General features: G+C 32.5%; 2 protein-coding genes across 2 annotated transcripts; both read left to right on the top strand.

The window, feature by feature from the left end:
- Positions 1–7,500: 7,500 nt before the first annotated feature.
- On the top strand, positions 7,501–10,222 carry LOC7461740 (uncharacterized). Its single transcript, XM_002302522.4, has 3 exons — positions 7,501–8,405; positions 9,077–9,185; positions 9,368–10,222. The coding sequence occupies exons 1-3, from the start codon at positions 7,662–7,664 to the stop codon at positions 9,934–9,936; spliced, it is 1,422 nt and encodes a 473-aa protein (XP_002302558.4). The 5' UTR covers positions 7,501–7,661; the 3' UTR covers positions 9,937–10,222.
- A 1,109-nt stretch (positions 10,223–11,331) lies between these two features.
- Positions 11,332–11,961, top strand: LOC7461739 (uncharacterized). Its single transcript, XM_002302521.4, has one exon. It carries the CDS (start codon positions 11,437–11,439, stop codon positions 11,818–11,820), a length of 384 nt encoding a protein of 127 aa, XP_002302557.4. The 5' UTR covers positions 11,332–11,436; the 3' UTR covers positions 11,821–11,961.
- Positions 11,962–16,974: the final 5,013 nt, after the last annotated feature.

Below are 16,974 nucleotides of genomic sequence, written 5' to 3'. Positions count from 1 at the left end.
ATATATGGATTTTTAATGGGCTCGTTTAAGTCCGTGTGAGTTTAGAATGTTTGGAGTAGGCCAGGCCTTAGGTTTTAAACAATGGTGAAGGCGAGGCCCACGTTTACCTTTTATGATATTGTAAAATATTTGGTCCAATGTCGACAAGTTAAGCCCACAGGTGCGTTCGGTACGAAATGGTTATTTTTTAATGATCGGCAGAGTTATTGAATTTCTAAAAGAAATTATCAGCGAGGTGTTAAATTGGAAAACATTTATCGTGGTAAAAAATATCTGAAAAATATTTGAGGTTAAATAAATGATGAATTTATAAAAATATTTTACATAGAAATTGAGTTTTGCATGAATTATAGTTTTGGACCAAGATGTGTGGGCTTAAATACAAATTTTTGTATTTAGGCCTAGTTATTGGGCTTAGATTTATGACCGAAAATTTTTATGAAAAAACAAATTTCTCATAGAACAATAAACTTTTCTATACTTAAATTAATAAATAAATTAAAAAAATAAAAAAAATATAATAATAAATTGTTAAAAAATAAAATATTGAATAAAAAACTAGTAGTCTTTCTTTGTTTTACATGGTGAGCTAAGATATTTACAGAAATTTTTCACACATGGAGTGTTGCCTGACAATTATTTGATTGAGTCGTTGGTGCCTACCATTGATTGCAACGCTAAGTAAATTGATTCATGCATTTTTATTTCAAACCGCTAAGTAAATTTTATTGCTACCCATTTATGATGTCATCATTAAAGTTATCATGAGAATCTACATGAATATAATCTAAGTTTTTGTTTTTTTGTTTTTACAATCATTCATTTAAGTTCTAATTTCATAAGAATACGGAAATAAATTCCTCTTAATCGATCAATTTGATTGTGAATAGTTTATTTAAGTAAAATTATACATAATCCATAGGTAAATTCATCCCAAAGAAAAAATATTAATATTATAACAAAACTCAAGAAATTACGGAACACGGAAAAAAAAAGGGTTCACATATTTTTTTTATTATTAATATAGATGTTCGGGTCAATTTCCATGCCTCTCAACTAATTTTATGAATTCTAAAATTAATAATTATATAAACTTTAAAATTTAATAATTAGAAGAGAATTCAAATATATGATTATTAAAAAATAAATTTAATATCTAATCATTTCAACTATATTTTAAAATTGGGTGTGTGTGTATCTATTTTAATAATAATTTTTGATGAGAATGTTTGGGTCAACAGGGGCTGAACCGACACTCAGCACACAGACTCCATCACTCGCAATCAATACAACAGCATTGGGCCCTTGGGTCCACGTCGCATCTGGGAGCTAGATTTTGCATGTATTAATGGCAAATAGTAAGCGGCCACATGCACATGTCCTCCGTGACCTGGAAATATGTGCAAATCGACAATTCAGATATCTGAAGATTTCCCGTATCATAAGGCTGTTTTGTGCTGAAAAACATTTCAAACTAGGCCCTGCTACTGCTAGCTAGCTCTCCCACTCTTCGCACATCAGTGCCCATTCCCAAGTCAGCCACTACAGACCACCAGTTAGTTCATCTGGCTGCTTTTTCGAGTTCGATTGTGAGGGAGCACCAGCACGCAGCAGTTCATCGAGGGAAAAAAGTAAGAACATGCACAAATAGTTCAATAGATTGGTGGCTAATGCTATGGTATGTGCTTGTTCAATTTTTCAAAGGATAAATTGAGTTGAATTTATTAATGCACAACTCAGACTGAATTAACTTATAAAAAAAAAAACAAAAAAAATTATAAAGTTCAACATCTAATAATTTAATATAAAAAATAAATAAAAAATATAATGTCGAAGAAGTAGACTCGAGTTAACTTATTAAATTCACAACTATTGATATGAGATTGGAATACATAAAAAATTAAAAGAAGCATCTAGCAAAAAAAACAAAGTACAATAAAAAAAACTTAAAAAAAAATCGAGCTAACTCGAGTAAACTTCATCAACTAGCCATCGTAATAACCAAATAGAAAGAAAAGCGAAAAAATGACAAAGCACAAGGAAAAATTATTTCATGCAAAACGATGAAATTGAAAAACAAAACTCATAAAAAAATCAAGAAAAAAAAACATACTTCCAAAAGAAGTACTCAGTAAACAATACCACAGTTAAATAAGAAAAACTTAGTAAGAAAATGCAAGCTAACTCGGGTTAACTTTACCACCTCGCACTCGGGATAACCCATCACGCGTTGACACATGTATTTTTTTAAAATAATTTTTAATAAAACATGCTCAAGGGTCAATAATTAAATGACAAAGAACAAAAAAAAACAAAAAAAAAAACTCAAGTCAACTCAAATTAACTCAACTAATTCGCGATATGAGATATGAGGTAGGGATAACCCAACAAAAAGGAAAGCAAAATAAATCAAGAAATTCAAGGCCTAATAATTCAATGTCAAATGATGAAAATGAAAAAGAAAACTAATTTTAAAAAAAGACCCTATAAAAGATCGAACTTAAACCGAGTTCATCGTCGAAACTGGTGGACTGGGTTATGAAATTGAAATTACTCTGTAAAAGACAAACATGAAAAACCATAAAGAAAAATTTCAAACCATAAAAAAAATTAAAATTAAAATAACTAAAATTAAAATAATAAAGACTAAATAATGCACAAAAATAATTAAAAGAAACTAATAAGAGACTAAATTGAAAAACAAAATAAATAAATAAAGATAATAAAAAAATAAAAAATAAAATTGAAAATCATAACATAACTGAATTTATAAAAGATATACATGAATATTGGGACTTGGGAGAGGAAAAAAAAAAAAAAGGGGAAGGAGGAAAAAGACCAGTCAGTCGTCACCGAACCGACCACCACTTGGATGACAAGACGCGCCACCTTTGGGAGTTAGATTTTGCATGTTTTAATGGCCAGTAGTAAGTGGCAACATGCACATGTCCTCCATGACTGGCAATATGTGCAAATCGACAATTCAGATATCTGTAACAATCTGAAGATTTCCCGTATCATAAGGCTGTTTTGTACTGAAAAACATTTCAAACTAGGCCCTGCTAGCTAGCTCTCCCAATCTTCGCACATCTGTGCCCATTCCCAAGTCGGCCACTACAGACCACCAGTTAGTTCATATGGCTGCTTTTTCGAGTTCGATTGTGTGGTGGCTCCAGCACGCAGCAGGACATCGAGGGTAAAAAGCAAGAACATGCACAAATAGTTCAATATTGGGTGATGATCAGTCTGGCCAGGAAGAACCCATCCTTCTGTTTTTTGCTCGTTGAGAAGGCCGACGGAGTTGGAGCTGTGCGACGGCTGGCTAATAGCCTTCTTCCTGTACTCGGGTGGTAAACAGATTTGTTCTCTCTGAATTTAAATGGTCCAGAGGAAATGATAAAAAGAGTAAAGCCAGATTCTTAGATTCGAATTGGGCTGGATTACAAGCTTATAAGGTGAGATTAATTACAAGGATTATCTTAGAAAATCACCAAAATGATATAAACTAAATATCCCTTGGCTTTCTCCAGCAATTCACTTCTTATCAAGCATGAAGTGCCAGCCCGCACGTAATCCTTCTTCTTTACATATTATTTATTTTATTTTTTCACGAACGAAAGGCAAATTGAGTTGGGGTTGAATCATCGTGAGTGTATATCAATTGATTCCCAACAGCTCCAAGAAAAAAATGACGGAAAATTAAGTTTTTATAAATATGTACATTTGAATATGAATTATATTTTTAAATTGTGTGGGAAAAAAAAAAGTTTTGGTATGCAATTCCATTACATTATAAATAATCTAAAAGAGCGAGGTGATGAATACATTATTCACCACCTCACATGATACTATTTAACAGAACAATATTTTGTGAATTTTTCTGCGTCATTTTTTTTCAATTTTATTATTTTATATTGTGTTGATTGAAAATTGAATTTAATAATTTATTTTGTTGTGGTTTTTATATGGTTATTGCAATCTCAAAACAACATTCTAACATTGAGTTAGTGCTTGATTTTATGAAAAAATATTTTTGATTTTATTGCTTACAAAAGAATGCAAACGAGGGGACTAATATTGAAAGTTTTTTTTTTTCCACTACAGTGTCAACACCTTTTTGAAAGTAAAAATGCTTTAAGATTTTTTTTCAATTTCTTTTTTGATTCCTTTAGTTTTATAATTGTGAGTTTTAGTTCAAAACTTTATTTTGTTTACATATCAACCCTTGAGTTTGAGAGAGGAACAAGAGTCGTTGGAGAACACGGAAGAGAGAAAATGTTTGGTTGACGAGATTCCTTTAACAAAAAAAAGATCAAGTTAGGTGTCAAAGTTTTCATCTTGACTAGAGGAGTACTATTGAGGTGTTTTTAGTCTTTCATGTTGCTGAAAAAAGTAGATTAAGGTTGAGATAGTTTTTTCATATTAGTTTTGTGTTTTTGAATAAATTTTATGGTTTTTTTAGATAATTTTCCCAATTGTATCGCTATAAGTAAAGTGAAAATCATCTCCAATTGTAATTATTTTCGTCATCAACAATTGCTAAAGCCAAAGAAAATATCTTATTATTTGCATAAAAACAACAGCAATCAATAATTTTTAATCATATCGCCTAACAAATATGTGCCATCAATATTGATTAGTGGTCTATAGTACTTGAACCTTCAATACAAGATCTAAATAATTAAAAAAACTCTTTTAAATACCATTATACCATCATCAAGATTTCCTTTGTGCTTTCAATAAACAATTATTCTAGGATTTGATTCTTTTACTACAAAAAACAACCATGGTAATTTTTCAAATGAATCCTCATGTGAATCAAACATATGCTCAAATACCTTCTGTTTTGCAACTTATACCATGTCATATGATATTTTATACTTTTAATGCAATTTTATTTTTTCCTAAATGCTTGCAACCATCATTGAAAGGTTATTTATAACAAGTGTTGAAATAACATTAACAACAAAACTTGTATCGAGTTATTGATGGTCTTTTTGGATAAATATTGAGGTACATATATGCGTTTCTTTTAACATTTCTAACTCATGTGAATCTAACTTTTTATGGTATCCCTCACGTAAATACCACTTACATTCCAATACTTGCATATATTATAATTAGATAAATGTCAAGGTCAACTGTTGAACTCGATATTAAACTAAATGTGTATGTGCCACCATTTAACTATATTAACTAAATCATTTTTCACTGTTGAATGTTTGTCCAACCTTTAAATCAGAGCTTCTAGGAAAATTTCTACTACTAAGTTACCGATTATAAGAAACAACAAATGCATACCCAGAAGCATCTCTAAATTGAAAAACATGAGGTGTTTTTTCATCATCAACATTTACTATCATATGCAGGTTTAACGTCTCATCATCTTCATTGTCACTAGATTTAGAATAGTCATATTGATGTTGATTAGTGAATGAATTGTTAAACATAGTATCACCAGTCCTTTGTAGCAAGTCATCTATTAATAAACTATTTTTTCCTCTACTAATTGATCTTGAAGGACCAGCGGATTATGCTGCTTTTATACCTATTTGATCAGAATTTGGGAATTTGGGACACACAGAGGATTTGATCAACTACTTACATATAATACCATTGTGTTCAATCCACTTTGGATAAAGGAATCCATCATTGTTTTTAAAATTATCATCTTATACAATCGATACAGGATAATATTGATATTCCTCAACTCGACACCTCTAAGTTATATATATATATTCATTATTGTTCACATTAGGAATAATAATGGATAATAGTACTATCGTAATGACATAATATAAAGATGTTATAAGAAATTTTGTAAAAAAAAGAAGAAATAAATCTAATTCTGGTCAATTGGATATAATTTAAACTGAATTGCATTAAATCAACCTTAATTGCCAAAATTCATAGCAAATTCAAACAAATTCTCAAAATTTAATGCAACATATAATTTACCAAAAATTCAACATAATTCATGATATCAAACTTAATTGATATTTTCATACTCAACTGCATGAAATCAAACCCAAATTCTTAGCAAGTTCAAACAAAATATCAAGTTCAACAATTTATCTACAATTCAACGCAATATATAATTCATCAAAATTTTACCTCATTCATGCTCTACTGCATGAAATAACCAAGCCTAATAGATACCATTCATAGTTTAATCGAACCATTTCATATAAAATTTCTAATTCAACAACTTATTCAAAATTCAACGCAATATACAATCCATTGAATTTGACTGCATGCTCATTTGCATGAAATCACCAATCTTAATTGATAGCATTCATAGTTATTTTCAATCAATTCACACAAAATCTCAAATTCGGTAACTTATCTGAAATTTAACACAACACATGATTCATTAAAATTCAATATAATTGATATTATTTTCATGCTCAAATACGTTAAATTAATCAATTCTAATTGATGATATTCATAGCTAATTTATCAAAAATTCAATAAGCTCTAAATTTACTTAAACCCTAAATAACAATAATAATTTCATTTCAACTAAGCCAAACACAAATTAAATATAAAACCCATATAATTAATAATAATATAATATGTTTACCTTACTTGCAGGACTAGAAAGTGTTGGGGTGACAGTGATAACAACAACAATTCTTTTTGGTAATTTTTAAAAGGAAAGCATCCTAAAAGGCTTAGAAACTAAAATGGGTTTGAGTTTCGGGTGTTTTAAGGACAAGAATAAATAAGTGATTTGTGAGTTTTTTTAAAGAAAAAAAAGCCGTTGGCGTCGTTTTTAGATAGAAAGAGAGAGAGAGAGAGAGAGACTATGCGTTTATGTTCATTGATCTGGGTAGGAAGTCAAATTTTCACTACATGTCACCCTTCAGAAGCGTGACATATTAATAAATTGTCGCTATTTATCTGAAAGCAACATGGTGATTATTATTTTTGAAAATAATGATATTTATTAAATATTATATTTTTAAAACACTACAAGATCAATTTATTTTATTTCACCGATTTTTTTTTTAAAATATGTATTTCACTTAAATGTTGGTTTCACTGTGCTCATTTTTTTAAAAAAATGGTAGACATAAATCACGAGATCGATCAGTGGTACTTGTAGGCTCCAGTGGCTGCATGCATGTGATCCAAGTCGTTAGAAAGCAGACAAGTAACACAGTATTGACAATTAGGACTTAGTTGCGAAAATGATTCTCTTTTTTAATTACAATCTGATTTTCGAATCAAATCACACCCTTCTCCCTAACCAACGACATACCTCAAGTACATGATACTGGAAATACATTAATTAATCTTACCCTCTCAAAGATTTTATTACCACAACAGTCTACGATATTCCCCTTTTAAAAAACCATAAAACAGAAGTTTCCACGCTTCTACAATTTTTTTTTGTCACCCATTTTATTACCAAAAAAGACATGGGCTTATTCACTCGCACGAGCTTCTTACCTTGCAATCCCCAGCAGCTAGAAGTTACCTCCCCCTTTCTTGTTTTTAGCCTTTAAAAACCCTCTCCCCCCACTCACTTCCCACTTCATTCTAATTTCTAGCTAAATTTCTACTTCTACTCCCTCTTCTCACTCTCACTAGCTAGCTTTCTCTTTAAGTCTATTTTTCTAGCTCGTTGATTTCGTCTCTCTTGTGCTTTCCAAAACATGGGTTCTTTCTATAATTCATATTCAAACACAAATTATAATCAAAGAAACCATTTTTCAATAGAGCGCACGCCTAAGATGCTCAAAGAGTTTCTCATAGATGATTCATATTCATGTTCCTCAAGGGGGTTCAAATCATTTTCAAGAAAACCATCCGATTCCACCATGAAAACCCTTATCGAAATTGATATTTATAATCCAAGAAACGTTGCTAATCCTAGCAACAATATTGCAAGTTACAAGCTGCTTAAAAGTCGTTCAAAAGCAGCAGCCTCAACAACAATCTCAGCTTTTCAAGCCATGATGAACGCCGTCAAGAACGTGCATTTCATTGCCATTAAGTCTCCCTCACTTTTACCCAGGAGTCTCTCCCGGAGACTATCAAAAAAGAAGTGTCAAAACAAGGAGAATGAAGTCAAAATGACAATCACGGTAAAAGACATTATACGGTGGAAATCGTTTCGGGACATTGTCGAAGACGACAAAGCTCCACCATCGGATTTGCCACCATCACCCCATCATTGCACCACTACCACAACCAGGTCCACTTCTACCACCCCACGGAGCGGGTCAAGCTGGTGCGATAGTGATTTCAACTCGGATTATTTGCCGTCTTGGAACGGTAATTTTGACGAGTGTGTTGAAAATGAGGTAGGAGCGGGTAAGAAATTCTTACCATGTGTCGGCGAGGATTCTTTGGAGGCGACAACAGAGGCAAGAACATATACAAAAGTGGGTCCCAAGGTAAGATTATATAGTGTATCGCATCTTTATAAAAATTTGCGTGTCTGCTGTTTTTATTTAACCAGCGGCGAGAATGTGTCTTTTAGTGGCTCGTGTTTTAACTTTGTCGGTTTCCTTAGAAGCATGTAATTTAGTGTTGAATCACATAGGACAAAAGAGAAGTCTGTTCATTGTCCCTTTGTCCAATGAGATTAGATAGATCTAGACCTCTAGTTAAGGGCACACCGGCACAATTTTTTTAAGAAGCTGCTAAGGTTGGCTGGGAATCAAACATTCATTACATGCCAGTGCCATCAAAATATTTATTACATCTAGATTTATCAACATGGAAAATGCTAGGAACATAATATTAATGAAGCCTAAGATATGCTTAATGCATGCAACATGCCCTTTATTGCTTTACTCTATTATGTGATTCAATGTTTAATTAATGGCTTTCTTGGACACGGGTTGACAATGAGATCACTGATTAATCTTGCATCGAATCACTCGGGTTGTATGAAAAACAATTTTAGGTGATTGTTCAAGCTAGAAAAAAGTTCGTTGTGCTTAAGATTTAATATAAACTGGAAATGTGCTTCAAATGTCTCTATAATGATCATGTCTAAGGTATATCCTGTGTTTGTTTTCCTGTGTAAATTGATCTAATTTGGAGCGATGTAAAATGACAGGAGGACGAGGACGAACAACAGCATAGTCCTGTTTCAGTAATTGAGTTCCATTTTGAAGAGGATGAAGAGTCAAGTTCGTCTTTTCATCAAAGCCTTGCCACTTTGAATAGTATGTTCCCTTCTGGCTTAATTCCTACTCCATAATGCACAAATGTTTAGCACTGCAAGCATAAATGAGGCGGCATTAATTCATTAAATTAATAAGAAAATATGAGGCTTCATTAATTAGTGCTAATGGTTCATTTCCTATATATGATGGTAGAATGTTTCTAAGACGTCCACGAAATGCAGGGACTAGAGAAAAGATTATGGAAAAGATCCGAAGATCTGAGAGTGTAGCCAAACTGGTCCCTGTCAACCTCGATAAATGGATGTCAATGGACGAAAACGTTAGCTCTGGAGAAGATGATGACGTTGACGAAGACAGCGATGATCTTGAAGGAATTAGAGAAACAAATATGATCAAGGACGAAGAAGAGGAAGAAATTAACAAAGTCGAAGAAAAGGCATGGAAGCTATTGAACCATGTCAAAGAAACTGGTGTGGAATGCTGCAATGACAACGTGGACCTACTATTGAACTTCTTTAGAGATGAATTGGCTACAGGGAGATATGAGACTAGAAAAAATGGGATTGATGTGGAATTACTGAATAAAGCAAAAGCTTGGATAAATGGGGAAGACAGCTTATGGGTTGGATGGGAGATAGTGAATAAAAGGGAGGATTATGTTAGAGAAATGGACAGGGAAGGCAGATGGAAAAAGTTTGAGGAAGAGCAACAAGAGCTTGCTTTGGAAATTGAGAATGGTGTGCTTCGTCTTTTGGTTGATGACTTGCTGCTTGATCTCATCTCTTGCTGATGATGATTGATTAGAAGCAACAGAAGTGAATATCTAGCTAATATTAGAATCACCCATTATACTGAAAATGCACTGAAATTTTCCCTTAAATGACATAACTCATGCTCATTGTTTTGGGATATTTCTAGCGTTAGCCTATAATGAAATTTTGTAGGAGGAAAAAAAAAAAAAAATAGTGGTGTTACTGTGTTAGCACTTATTTTTCTTAGCAAGGACCAAGAGGATAGAATATTGTCTGTTCAATATTTTTCTTCTGTAAATACACAAAATTTCGTTGTTCTTGTTTGTTTCCTGTCTTATACAAGAACTCAACACTTCGAACGGAAAAGGCCTCGGCTTGAATTGTATTTCTTTTTTCCAGTTATAAAGACATGGCTCAACACCGAGACCTTTAGGAGGAGGCCATGGGTGCAGGCTTATTAGCAGCTTGAAAAATGGTGAAATGCAGCAGTCACAAGAATTAGTACGGGCCTTGAGATTCCACCTTTCCTATTAGTGTGTGGGCTGTCTATGTTAATGGGATGTCTTCTTCGCTAAAGGGCCACGTTAACGTTAACCCTAACCCACCCATTTCTTTGCCAGCACGGTTTATCAGTTACCATACATGTATTTAGTCTAAGACAATCATTAACAGTGAATTTATATATATTTAATGTGAGTCTCGTAAACAGAGTTACTAATCTCAAAAGTTAATGTGGGTTGTTTTTTTTAAAAAAATTAATTTATTTTAATTTCATTATTTATCATTTAATTTATTAAAAATTGATCTTTTTATTTTTTTTAAGTGCTAATTAAGATTATGAAGTTGATTAATTGTGCTACATTATGATGAAAATGCTTTATTACTGATTAGTTCAATGAGTTCATTGTACCAAGTTGATTAATCCGCATAAGAATTTAATAAAATATTATGATAGAACTTCAATATTAGGTCTCCTAATGGCTTAATAAATCAAAATAATTATAATTAAATAAATAACATAACTTATTAATTATATCCTAGCGTGACTTATAAATAAGTTAAATGAAAACTTTTTATCTAAACATAATATATATGTTTCACATAATTAATGCTTCAAATTTTATATAATCATAAATAACTCATCTAAATTATATAAATTAGTTAAGTAAAATTTAATTTTATAGTATTAAACATAATCAATTAATAATAATCTTAAATAACTTCATCAAATTATCCATGAATAAAAATAAAATTAACCTGGTAGGGTCTTTTGGGTATCTTTACAGAACACAACCAAACCAAGCATTAAGGAAGCACAAAAGGCGTTGTACATAAAGAGAGTCTTTTTGGGGGCCGTTCCTTGGCTCATCAAGGTGACCAGAGTAACACAATCGTGACCATTTTGTCAAGCTCCCCAACACCACAGACCTCCTCAATAAATTAAAAACCGCCAAAACTGACGGACCCCTCTTCCTCACATCTCCCTCGTGCCACATCAACTCGACTTCCCATGTTTCTATAAAATCCCAAACATCTCCATGTCTTCTTTCTCCACATCTCTCATGGCTTTCATAGTCTCAAACAAGCCTATGTTTACATTGATGTCCGTAGCTGATGCAGCTACATGGTACTGTGCCCTTGTACTTCTTGCTCTAATATTGCTTGCTTCTTTAAGAGAGGCATCTCCCACATACGATGATGATCGTCACCATGATGTTGTCGTTGAAGGCAATCAAATACTTTACCGGCCGTGCGATGAAATTTATGTTGTGAAAGAAGGAGAAACCCTTCACACCATCAGTGATAAGTGCGATGACCCTTTTATAGTGGAGGAGAATCCTCATATTCATGATCCTGATGATGTTTTTCCTGGTCTTGTTATCAAGATTACTCCTTCAAGGTCTAGGAAATTATTGCGGTAGCTAGTTTTTGTTGATCGTCTTTATAGTATATTAGTCTTCTTGGCCTCTTTGTTACTCTTTTCTCTATCTTTTTTCTTGAAATACAAACTAGTGGTATGTAAAAAATAGCCATCATATATTGAAGAAGTCTGCTTTTGATTACTTCGTTTTGTTGAGTTTCCATGTATCGATGTTTGTAGGATTTACGCACACATATCAATTGCGAAAAATTAAAAGGAAGGGAGGGAGATCTTCTATGAAATATTTTGCAGAGTAATTGTGTTTGTATTCATGTTATTGAGCAAAGTCTCAAAGATATGTATGTAAAATTTATTGCAAATTAAATTTATTGAACCAAAAAGAGATTTGAACATCCCAATGTTACTATTTCTTGAGGAATATAGTTTGACAATATACGCAGTATATTAATTTTTCGAGTTAATATATGGTTGTGTTATTGCTACTGCTATCCTTCTGTAAAGGGAGAGGTTTTTAATTTATTAAACTAATTATAAGATATATTTCCATGTAACCCTACGAGGGTTTAATTAGAAAATTGGTTATAATATTGTCTACACATCAATTTTTTTCTGGGTAACTGCACATTGTCACCTTTATTTTGGCTAAAGAAACCATTCTTCCATGAACTTGGAGTCCAAACAAGGAACAAGAAACAAGTTATTTATCATTTAATTACTTACCTATCTCGAATTCAGAATTTTGCAATTTGTAGGGATGATCTGAGAGCAGCGCTGCTTAAATTACCAAACACAGCATACGGTTATTTTTGTAGTTGCATGCAATTAATCATGATCCTGCAGAATTAAAAAGCAGCTGGTGGTCATGAATCGGATCAACAAGTTGACACGACATTCTTTCTACAAGAGCGGCTCGGCATTAAAGGAAGGAACACCATGGCCATTTGTCAACCAAGTAGTAATTAGAGAGAGAGTGTTGCTGAAACAGCTTTTGTTTTTTTGGAGATATCCATGACATGGTCTGCGCGCAAAACAGAGAGACCTGCGCACGACAAGAAAAGGGAAAGAAACATAGAATGATTGAATAGCTAGCTAGTAGCTAAACTACGAAAAAGGAAACGACGTGTAAAGATGGAAAGAGGACGAAGTACCCATCATTTTTTGGCCTTCAAAGTAAGTAGAACTCTATTTTTTTTCTTGGTAATAACAAAATTGTGGGTCGGAAAATAATTAAATCAACAAAATTTAAATGACAATGAATTTTGTGGCACGGACAGGGCCACTTTGCGTCTTCTTATTGAGGGCGTTTTATGCCAAGTCACGAAATTAAGATGACACTTTTAATTGGTTCCTAGTAGTCAAGTTGGAAATTGGCAGCCCAGGTAAAGTGACACGAAGACTAATTAGCTAGCATTCATGAGCAAATTCTGAAAATCATTTCGTTTTTTTTTGTTTCTTTTATTTTTGAGTCACTAAGGATATCCATGGATGTTGTCACCTTCCTCCAAGCGCATGAGAGAGACCAGGGTGGTCAGTAAAACTTACCATCTCGAATTATGAGTTATCTTTCTTTGACTGGAGCTAGCGGTCTTGTCTGAAATTATGAAAAAGCAATCCATGGTCGGTCGCCGATGCAGATGTAGATGTAGATTCAGTGCATGGATTTTTAAAACAGGTACCTTTACAAGTGGGAAATGTCATCAAACAACTTGGTTGATTTTCTAAAATCAGTATTGGTATTGCAAATTACATTACTAAATATAACATTTTGTAGCAATCCAAGCTACCAAGAATTTTTTTTCCTTTTTCACTACCAAACTTTTCTTTTCTTTTTTTCAATTGCTGTCTTCCATGTGCAAATTAATGATCAATCTATTAAAAAAAAGATTCAACAAAAAAAAATCAAAAGTGTAAATTAAGAAAAATCTTGTGCTCAATCTTAAATTTGCTAGAAAAATTTTTGTTTACTCCACCCCCTTTCCTTTTTCTTACTTCGTAGTTCCTTTAGTTTTGACAATTTTAATTTTAACTCAGTTTTATATTTCTTAACATCTCAGTCATTAAATTTTTTTAAAAAAAGATAAAGTCATCTAAAAACAATAAAAAAAAAAAACAAAGTTGGCTAATAATTACTTTTCAACAATGAAACTCGATGTTTTTTATGTGAATAGATTCTTTTTATGAGAGGAGCTTAATGATTGTGTTTTTTTCTCCTATAAACATACTTGAAAAGGTAAATCAGGTTCTGTTAAATTTTTTATTCAGTTATTTTTTATTTTTTGTATTAGGGATCGAAATAGGCCTAACATGATGTTTTTTTTTAATAAAATACACACACACACACATAATAAAACAATTCATCGAGTTGTGAGATTTTTGATTCAGGGCCCAACCTAACTCGATGAACATCGATTAATGATAAAAAGATTTGTGAATAAAATCGTAAAATAATTTAGATGATTAATGGCAAGTATGAAATAAATTAAAGATGAACATAGAGCCGATGTAATTTTTTGTTTGAAATGATGCAATATGGGTGGTGTCTGTCTTTCTTTGAGCATAACCAACCTTTTATTCAGATCTTTAAACTAGTGTATATTTTAAGATTTGTAGTTTCCTTTAAAACTAGATGACAACTTCACTTTTCATATTTCCTTTACATTCAGAGGTCTTGTATTGATGTTGGATAACAACTATTATCACATGTTTAATCTAAACAACTGCTAGTGATCAATAGCCTAAAACATCACGGGAAGCCAATCCATCAAACAAAACCTGTAGGAAGGCATAGATAAATGATCCATCTAAGGTCAATTCTAGGTATAAGTGTTTGTGATAACAAGTAAATTTATTTTAAGTCCTAACCAATAAGTATTTTGGTTGTGTGCCATGGAATGACATGGAAATGTCAAAAACAAGTTTTAAAAACTAATAGCTTTTTGATCAGTTCCCACAAACGACACCAATTGATGAGTGCTAAAATGAAAGATGTTTAGGAATAAGACTGATGTGTTGGATAATTGTTTGATCTCTTAACTCAACAAATCTGATCCATTCTTTATAGTCAAGGTATCTGGTGATTTGATATGAAAAGTCCAGAGGGTTGACAAGTGGTAGCAAGTGATGTCTAGTAAGACAAGTGACCGGTAACTGTGATAATAATAGGTAATGCCTGGTAAGCCAGGTGTCCGGTAGTTGGTTTATATAAAAGATTCACTTTGATGGACGCGAGGACTCTCTGATGTTAAAGTCACTAACTTTGTAGATGGAGAAAGTACAATGATATTTTACAGAGATAGATTCTGAAATATATATGCTAAAAATATCGAGAATAAAGAGATTATGAACTTTTAACTTAAATGATTCATGATGTATTTAGAGCCCATTAATCTTATCATTTTATGGAGATGAGAGGTTGTAGTGTAATTTCTCCTTTGTGATATTTTAAGTTGTATTCCACTCAAAATAATACGTACTAGATCAGTATAAAATATTGAGGGACTCGCGTGGAGTCCCAAAAAAATCATTGGCAGGTGTTGGGCTTGGGCATGCCACGCCCACGCTGGGCTTACTCCCTGCATGGACTCAGGTTACCACGTCCGAGCCAAGGTTCTTTGGGTTCTCTGCTGTACTTTGGGCTCAGGGTACCAAGCCAGAGCTCAAGGGGTGTTCCTGTTAGGCTTATTTTGGAGGAATTTGTTTTGTCTATTTTTGGGGTATTTTGGGTCCAATTTATTTGGATCCATTAGACACCTCAACATAAAAGACTTAATATGAAAATAGAACTAAATTGGTTTATATGTTGAGATTCTTTTTGCTTTGCATGTTCTCACAAATTTGAAGTGTGAAAGAATATTCTGATGTTAAGTTAAAGATAGATGTTACAAAATAAAATTTTAGAATATAGCTAAAAAATAAAAGAAAAAGGGATTGAATTTGTCACAAAACAGAGTTGTTTTTTATTTTCATTGTTCAAAAAAGCACAAAAAACTTCAATTAAGTCTATGAAGTTTTAACTTACGTATAATCAATCCCTATTATTTGTCATAACTCAATTATGGGTTATTCCTCAAAATTCACTCTTTAAAAAAATCAAAAAAATAAAATAAAGGATAACAACTTGGAGAAAGCAGGTCGGGAAATACAACTACAATTTTGGAGGAAATTCGAGGCCTAATTGTACCCCATTATCCTAAAAAATAGAGAAACCATGCAAATTCAAGGTCAGATTAAATGATTATTGGATGAATTTTCATAAAAAATAAGTCCAAGGACATAATTAAATCTTTCATAGGCCAATTTGATTTAATCATATGCTAAATTAAATTTTAATAATGTTTAAGAATTATCTTGGATCCAATTGAAGGATTTAATTAAGTGCAATGACTTAATTATACTTTAAATGGGTCAAATTAATTTTATTAGGGGCTTAATTGGTGAAACAATAAGTTTGGGAGCATAATTTGGGCTTAATTGAGAAGATTGGAATTTTAAGAGACCAAATTTAATTTTTACCAAGTTAATTGATTGAAATTAGGGGGCAAAATTGCAAGAAAATTAGAGTTTTTGGGTCAATTAGGGGTCAAATTAAAGAAATTCACAGTCAAGAACCAACTTGTAAAAAGCACCAAACTATGGGTGCTTAATTGACAAAAACCAAGGGTGAAATTGAAAAAATTTAAAGTTTAATGGTCAATTAGATGTTAAATTGCATAAATCCAAGACCAAGGATGAAAGTGCAAAAGGCATCGTCATTTGGGGATAAAATTGAAGTTCGGCAGGGGTTAAATTGCACTAAATCAAAAGTTTAGGGTAAATTAAGAGTGTAATTAAAAAAGAATTGAAAGGCGGAGGACTAAATTGAACTTAAAAAAAAAAACAGACGACGCGTTGTCTGGTCACTATACATTATCTTCCCTGATTTTGCCCGAGAATGTTATCTAGGTGGCTACTTTTCAAGTGCATTTAATGCCTTATATGTCCACCAAAATTGACAACACATGAACCAAAATAATCACCTGACATTGCTCTACAACCCCATGTGACCTGTTCAGACCGATTGACAGCAGAGCGGCCTCGGCGCCGACCTAAAGAGTCAACTCAGATAGCCTTTTCCTACAAATTTGACAACTCACAATGCATACTTTGGACCAACAATTGAGATCCTTTCCAACTGAACCAAAGGCCAGGATTTGGC

The sequence above is a fragment of the Populus trichocarpa genome, chromosome 2 (genome assembly GCF_000002775.5).
Source record: "Populus trichocarpa isolate Nisqually-1 chromosome 2, P.trichocarpa_v4.1, whole genome shotgun sequence".
In the NCBI taxonomy this organism is placed as follows: domain Eukaryota; kingdom Viridiplantae; phylum Streptophyta; class Magnoliopsida; order Malpighiales; family Salicaceae; genus Populus; species Populus trichocarpa.
The sequence above is the reverse complement of the archived record's forward strand: the minus strand, read 5'-3'. Positions and strand labels throughout refer to the sequence as shown.